We start from the raw sequence: 8,233 nt of genomic DNA on the forward strand, positions 1-8,233 counted from the left end.
AGTGTAAGTTTTCTTTTTTGATATTTCTGTCGTATTTAAATTAATGAACAACATTAGTCATTAGTGGATTGTAGGTTATTATTTATAACAAAATCTAAAAATCTTTCTGCTATATATTTAATTCGCCTGATGCGCGGTCGGCTTGGGATCGATCCCCGTCGGTGGGCCCATTGGGCTATTTCTCGATCCAGCCAATGCACCACGAAGACCGTGGTATGTGCTATCCTGTCTGGTATGGTGCATATAAAAGATCCCTTGCTAGTAATGGAACAATGTAGCTGCTATCCTTTCTCTAAGACTATATGTCGAAATTACCAAATGTTTGACATCCAATAGCCGATGGTTAATAAATCAATGTGCTCTAGTGGTGTCGTTACACAAAAGAAACTGGCCGTTAAGACGTCTGCAATACCCGAGGCAACAATTAACATATATTGTGTCTTTGATTGGCCGTAACATATTATTATTGCATGACAATAATTGCTCTGACTGGAAGGTTGCCGACTAAGTATGGACTCTGTTAAAGTATAGATGACAGACGTCAGGTAACCAATTTACTAATTCTTACTGTACATGTAAAAATAAAAATACTGTCACAGTACATACAAACACGTGTTGCTACAGCTGAAAAAGGTCCACTTGGTTCATATTCGAACCCCCCTCAGGTCCAGATGACGCTACGCCCCTGCAAGTGTAGCGAAGTCCACGGGAAGCTAACTATAAAATTACTGAATCTGCCCCTATCTCCGCGTCCACCGCTCGCCAAGTTTTACATCTGACCTAAACAGATCAACAAAAATCCATTCCATAGTAATCCCACGATGACGTCATCGTTTTTGAATCGTTAAACGCCGAGGTTGAAATGAGCTGACACTGTTGACTGTTCTGGTTGTAGTTGAACGCCAGACAATCTCCGTCGCCGCATCTGCTGGCACAATGCATGACGTCATCAACATCAGAAATGATGACGTTTGTCGAGTTCAGTCGTGCCCCTAATATACGATGGAAAAACCTTAAGGGAGCACAATCTGTGAAGGATAAAAGTATCATCATTTATTTGATACAATATTTTTTTCACCATTTTATAGCATCACTTCATAGTACAAAATAAAACGCAACTAGTCTTATTAAACTCACCATCTCACCTCGCCATATCCACGGAGTTCGAGATATACAGGGAAATATAATCAGTATGACACACGTATGGAATCATGATTTCACGTGCACAACGAATGACAGTCGCACATTTTATTTCGTATTGAAAATATTCTGTTACATATACTGACGAATGATATGTCAATTAAATCCAGTGTATCATTTCATTTTGTAAGTCATGAGGTTTCTTTTATTTAAACATATTTATCAAATTGCTAAACCTTGTTGATTAAATATATATTATGGATAATATGGATAATAAAGAAACTATTACACTCGCGTGTGAATCGTACTGATTTTACGAAACTCGTGTTAGGAATCATGTATTAACATCGCTCTTTCTCGGACAATACAAGGTTGCTTTGTTTAACGACACCACTAGAGCACATTGATTTATTAATCATCGGCTACTGGATGTCAAACATATGATCATGTTGACACAGTCATAGAGAGGAACACCGCTACATTTTTCCATTAGTAGCAAGGGATATTTTATATGCACCATCCCACATACATGATAGCACATACCACGGTCTTTGATATACCAGTCGTTGTGCACTGGCTGGAACGAGAAATAGCCCAATGGGCCTACCGACGGTAATCGATCCCAAACCGGCCGCGCAAATACACTTTTAACAAACCTACAATTTCGCCTCAATATGTTATATCGTCATTTTGTAATGTAACATACAAACACAACTACAGTTTTAATAAACTGTGATTGCAAAAATGTAGTATATCTAATCACCTGTAATTTATGTTTTAAAGAACCAGTACGTAGGACAAACGCAAAACCAAATGGAAATTAAAGCAGTTTGTCACAAGTATGACATTTGACATGAAGTTGACACCCCTGTCAATCACGTCATGTTACCTGACCATTTGTTAGATGGAAAGTTTGAAATAATTTCAATTGAACAAAACAGACAAAACAGCCATTTGGAATCAATGTTGAATCTGGTAAAGCTGTAGAAAGAGATAAAACAATTGTTTCCAAAACTTTACAGTCGACGTAGCGTTGATATTGGTAAATGTATGAAGAAGGAATTTTTAAATCTGCAAACTGTTATGAAAACCCCTATTACAGCACGTCCGGTTATTACATACAGACAAAATACATGTGTCAACTAACCTATCGCGTTTGTGCTGAAAATTTGAACTTCACAAAGTACCAGTTTGTCAAGAATGTTCGTCATTCTCCACTTCTTAATACGGACGAATCGACCAATCACGGGTGAGAGACACTGAAACTGTACAGTCTCGCCACGCCCCATTGGGTCGGTGCGGTTGTAGCACTGAACTGGTGTGGCGAGTGCACAGCCTATTGGGTTCTTCGTAAAGACGTCAATGGTGAAGCTGTGTAGACCCTGCGCTGCGACTGAAATTTAAAGTGAAAGGGAATACCACATCACTGTATACAATTTAAAAGTAAAGTTTGTTTTATTTAGCTTATCTTATCACCGACTATTGGACGTCAAACATATGGTCACTCTGACACTGTTTTCTTTTTAGCGGAAAACTGCTGTCGCCACATAGGCTACTCTTTTACGACAGGCATCAAGGGATATTTTATTTGTGTTTCCCACGGGCAGGATAACACAAACCATGACCTTTGTTGAACCAGTTATGGATCACTGGTCGGTGCAAGTTGTTTACACCTGCCCATTGAGCCTTGCCGAGCACTCACGCAGGGTTTGGAGTCGGTATCTGGATTAAAATTCCATGCCTCGACTGGGATCCGAACCCAGTACCTACCAGCCTGTAGACCGATGACCTAACCACGACGCCACCGAGGCCGGTATGAATACTTATAGGTGCAGGCGTAAATGACAACAAGATCAACATGGAACTAATTGAAGATGATCTGGGTTCAGAAAGAACCTCATACTTGCCAGGCGTTCATGCAGTAACCGGATGTAACACAACAGAACAAATTGGTGGTATTGGTAAAAACACGATTTCTGAATTTATCCGGGAAAGCTCTACAGCGTATATCTGAAACTCTTAGCCAGCTTGGAATTGGTGATGAACAGTACAAAGAGGTCAGTAAAACTGTTAAATGTTTTAGGGCATGACATTAAGCTGCAGGGTCATTTGTACAACTGATATAGCTATTCTGAGAGTAAAGAAGTTCAAGAAGCCATCACGAAACCGAAGTGTGGAAACACTGCCACATATCTCTGAGACATGTAAACAGCATGCCCAAAAGAGCATATCTCCAAGCAAATAGCTTAGCTCAAGAATCCATGGTACATTCAGAAGTCACATTTTAATTTTCATATACACGTACATGCAGCTGCCATATTTTATTTCAAAGTGATGGCCCTTACTGCAGGATGGTAATAAACATGTCACCATTTTATTCACTGATCCTAGAAATGTATATAAACAAAACAGATTGTGCTTCTACATTAACTGATAGTTTAGATATATGGACAATATATATATCTATAAATGACGGCCATTTTGAATTTCAAGATGGCGGTCATGAACAAATGGCTAAACTGAATGTTATCATCGAATTCATCGACTTCAAAAGTGTGAATAGACATATGAATTTTATGCTAATTGGGAGTCAAAATGTATGTAAAATACCTTAAAACGATGGCCATTTTGAATTACAAGATGGCCGACTAGGATCTCCACGTGTACTCAGGTACTCGGGCACCAGTCGAGACTAGCAAGACACGAGTCCGTTCACAGGACTCGAGTACCCGTATAAGGTGGAATACAATGATCAACTATAATACAATCGACAACGTAGGACAATAATTTCAGCAGTAGATAATCAACGATATAAGTTACACAATAATTATATGATCATTCACTAGTTCTCTTTTTAAACTGACCGTCCGTCCGTCATAAAACCGAACAGATCAACCGGTTTCTAAATGCAACAGAATGGCATTGGTATGTTCTGCGCTGGAATTAAGATGCTTAATGCTAGTTTACTGTATTCCTTAATATCATCATCATCTAGTGTAAGTATCGGGTACTCGGGTCCGGATCGAGTTTGACCCTCAAGTACTCAAAGTTCAAAAAGTTGGACTCGTGGAGACCCTATAGCTGACATGACCAAACGACTGGGGGAAAAAATGCTACCGATGGATTTCTAATTCTGGATTGTCTGAGGAATAACAAAAACAACATTTTAGTAACTTGAGAAAAATTTAAAAAAAAAATCTAAATAATGAATGAAATGTCTTATTTCAATTATGAAAAATGGATCTAATAGTGAACAATATGCTATAGTATTTAAAGACAAGGGTCTGTCGCTTTAATACGTAGGTGACCATTGTAGACGAGAGGAAGGAGGAGCACAGAGATAGTGGAAGTATGAAGATAGAAGTGGAATAGAGAGAGGAAGGAGGAGCACAGAGATAGTGGAAGTAGGAAGATAGAAGTGTGACAGAGAGAGGAAGGAGGAGCACAGAGATAGCGGAAGTAGGAAGATAGAAGTGTGACAGAGAGAGGAAGGAGGAGCACAGAGATAGCGGAAGTAGGAAGATAGAAGTGGAATAGAGCGGGGAAGGAGGAGCACAGAGATAGCGGAAGTACGAAGATAGAAGTGGAATAGAGAGGGGAAGGAGGAGCACAGAGATAGCGGAAGTACGAAGATAGAAGTGGAATAGAGAGAGGAAGGAGGAGCACAGAGATAGCGGAAGTAGGAAGATAGAAGTGGAATAGAGAGGGGAAGGAGGAGCACAGAGATAGCGGAAGTAGGAAGATAGAAGTGGAATAGAGCGGGGAAGGAGGAGCACAGAGATAGCGGAAGTACGAAGATAGAAGTGGAATAGAGAGGGGAAGGAGGAGCACAGAGATAGCGGAAGTAGGAAGATAGAAGTGGGATAGAGAGAGGAAGGAGGAGCACAGAGATAGTGGAAGTAGGAAGATAGAAGTGGAATAGAGCGGGGAAGGAGGAGCACAGAGATAGCGGAAGTAGGAAGATAGAAGTGGAATAGAGAGGGGAAGGAGGAGCACAGAGATAGCGGAAGTACGAAGATAGAAGTGGAATAGAGAGAGGAAGGAGGAGCACAGAGATAGCGGAAGTAGGAAGATAGAAGTGGAATAGATCGGGGAAGGAGGAGCACAGAGATAGCGGAAGTACGAAGAAGGAGGAGCACAGAGATAGCGGAAGTGGAATAGAAGTGGGATAGAGAGAGGAAGGAGGAGCACAGAGATAGCGGAAGTACGAAGATAGAAGTGGGATAGGAAGGAGGAGAGCACAGAGATAGCGGAAGTACGAAGATAGAAGTGGAATAGAGAGCGGGGAAGGAGGAGCACAGAGATAGCGGAAGTAGGAAGATAGAAGTGGAATAGAGCGGGGAAGGAGGAGCACAGAGATAGCGGAAGTAGGAAGATAGAAGTGGAATAGAGAGGGGAAGGAGGAGCACAGAGATAGCGGAAGTAGGAAGATAGAAGTGGAATAGAGAGAGGAAGGAGGAGCACAGAGATAGCGGAAGTAGGAAGATAGAAGTGGAATAGAGAGGGGAAAGGAGAGAGAGCGGAAGTACAGAGATAGGAGGAGCACAGAGATAGTAGAATAGAGAGAGGAAGGAGGAGCACAGAGATAGCGGAAGTAGGAAGATAGAAGTGTGACAGAGAGAGGAAGGAGGAGCACAGAGATAGTGGAGTGGAATAGAGAGAGGAAGGAGAGGAATAGCCAGATAGAAGTGGAATAGAGAGATGAAGGAGGAGCACAGAGATAGTGAAAGTAGGAAGATAGGAGTGGAATAGAGAGAGGAAGGAGGAGCACAGATATAGTGGAAGTAGGAAGATAGAAGTGGAATAGAGCGAGAAAGGAATGCATATATATATATATATATATATATATATATATATATATATATATATAGAGAGAGAGAGAGAGAGAGAGAGAGAGAGAGAGAGAGAGAGAGAGAGAGAGAGAGAGAGAGAGAGAGAGAGAGAGAGGAGTAAGAGATGAAGAGAAATATATATATAGAGAGACAGAGACAGTGCCAGAGAGACAGACAGACGGAGAGACAGAGAGATGCATATGAGAGATGTAGAATATAGAAAATGTTATGTCTAAGAAATATTGTGCTTACAATACGGGTCTGCGCCGTTCGTGATGATGATGTGATGAATGTGGAAGTACCCACGTAGATCCACCATCCACCACGGTTCCTGGTCGCCATATTTCGATGTTGCGCACAAGGAGAAAAACAAGCCAGTTCGGTGGTTTCCGTCCACGGCTCGTGCTGGGGTGCTGATAGAGTTATATACCGTACTCATGGCAGCAGGTTTTCCAAAAGCAAGATTTGAAGATAATTTTCCTGATACAGAAAGAACAGATTATAATTAATGATCTTACAACAGCCGACCGCAAAAAGAAGCACGACCCCAAACCCTACAATAACCAAACAAACAGAATCCCAACCCCATGAAAAGAACCAAAAGATAACAATCCCCTACAAACACCACTAAACACATACACGCACGCACGCACGCACACACACATCCAAGATACAACACAAAAATAACCGAACAACCCTTCCCCCCAAAATGAAAAACAACAACAACAACAAAAAACAAAACATTAAAAAACGAAAAACAAACAAAACCAACAACAAAAAATAAGCCAAGAACAAACACAAAACCCCCAGCCAACAACTCATGGAAAAACATCAAAATACCCCCTCCTCCTCCACAATACAATCCCCCCAAAAACTCCAACCCACCCCCTCCCAAAAAACCACAAACAAATAACAACAAAAAAAACAACAAAAAACAAAAGAAGCAAACACACAATCACGTCAGCAAGAAAACCCTAATCAAATAAAAGGCATTTATGTTTGATATTACAGCACAAATAAAAGCAACGAAAGAAACGGAGAATAAAAACTATCATGAAAAACACAATCTCACAAACAACACAAGCAAACGAATGAAATCAACTAAAAAATAACACAAGGATATATCTCTGACTCTATGTCTGTCTGTCTGTCTCCCATCCAATCAAAGGCCGTGGTATGCACTACCCTGTCTGTGGGATGATGCATATAAAAGATTCCTTGCTGCTAATCGAAAAGAGTACCCATGGGGTGGCGACAGCGGGTTTCCTCTCTCAATATCGGTGCGGCCCTTAGCGTTATGTCTGACGCCATATAACCGTAAATGCAATGTGTTGAGTACGTCGTTAAATAAACAATTATTTCTTTGTATAGACGTATGCATATTGATATATTGTATGCATGTATGTATGCATGTATGTATGCATGCATGTATTGATGTATGTATGTATGTATGTATGTATGTATGTGTGTATGTATTGATGTATCAATATCTATGTATTGTATGTATGTCGAGGTTGACGTTACATACACAGATGTTAAGACACTGGCGCAGGGGATATTTAAATCCTTTCTGGCCTCACAAATTGCGTCATGACGTTGCTGGAATTCGGACCAGTGGCACCGAATTGCCACAAACTTGTGTATGTGTGTGTGTGTGTGTTTGCGCGCGCGTGTGTGTGTGCGTGTGTGTGTGTGTGTGTGTGTATGTGTGTGTGCATGTGTGCATGTATGTGTGCGTATGTATGTGTGTGTATGTATGTATGTGTGTATGTATGTGTGTGTATGTGTATGTATGTGTGTGTGTGTATGTGTGTGTGTTTGTGTGTGTGTTTGTATGTGTGTGTGTGTGTGTGTGTGTGTGTGTGTGCGTGTGTATAAATGTTTGTTATCTGTCTGTTTCTATATATCATCTGCTTATTTGTCTGTCGCTCTGTCTATCTAATATATATTTAATTCAATGTTTACGTACCATCAAGTCGTAATATACACAGGTTGATCCAAACACCAACATATTTCAGCATAGTCACACACAATCTTTTTCCCCACCGTGCGACGTCTCCAGGATAAACTGTGTATGGTCAAACAGAACATGAAAATCTTGCAGCTTTGTGATATTGACCAACTATCGGCATATTGGGCCCATCTGGACTATTTCTCGTTCCAGCCAGTGCACCACGTTTTTTATGGTATTTATACAAAAGCCGTTCTATCGAGTTAATAGATTTTGACTCGGACTGTTGCTTTTATTCTTTGATCAAAAC

The 8,233-nt window shown here is 40.7% G+C and overlaps 1 protein-coding gene across 1 annotated transcript; it reads right to left on the reverse strand.

The window, feature by feature from the left end:
* Positions 1–257: 257 nt before the first annotated feature.
* LOC121392377 (fucolectin-7-like) lies at positions 258–8,021 on the reverse strand. The gene is made up of 4 exons (XM_041523609.1): positions 7,942–8,021; positions 6,225–6,452; positions 2,288–2,533; positions 258–1,028 (listed from the first exon to the last, which is right to left on the reverse strand). The coding sequence occupies exons 1-4, from the start codon at positions 7,991–7,993 to the stop codon at positions 790–792; spliced, it is 765 nt and encodes a 254-aa protein (XP_041379543.1). The 5' UTR covers positions 7,994–8,021; the 3' UTR covers positions 258–789.
* Between the last annotated feature and the right edge of the window lie 212 nt (positions 8,022–8,233).

This window comes from Gigantopelta aegis, unplaced genomic scaffold, assembly GCF_016097555.1.
Source record: "Gigantopelta aegis isolate Gae_Host unplaced genomic scaffold, Gae_host_genome ctg3691_pilon_pilon:::debris, whole genome shotgun sequence".
In the NCBI taxonomy this organism is placed as follows: domain Eukaryota; kingdom Metazoa; phylum Mollusca; class Gastropoda; order Neomphalida; family Peltospiridae; genus Gigantopelta; species Gigantopelta aegis.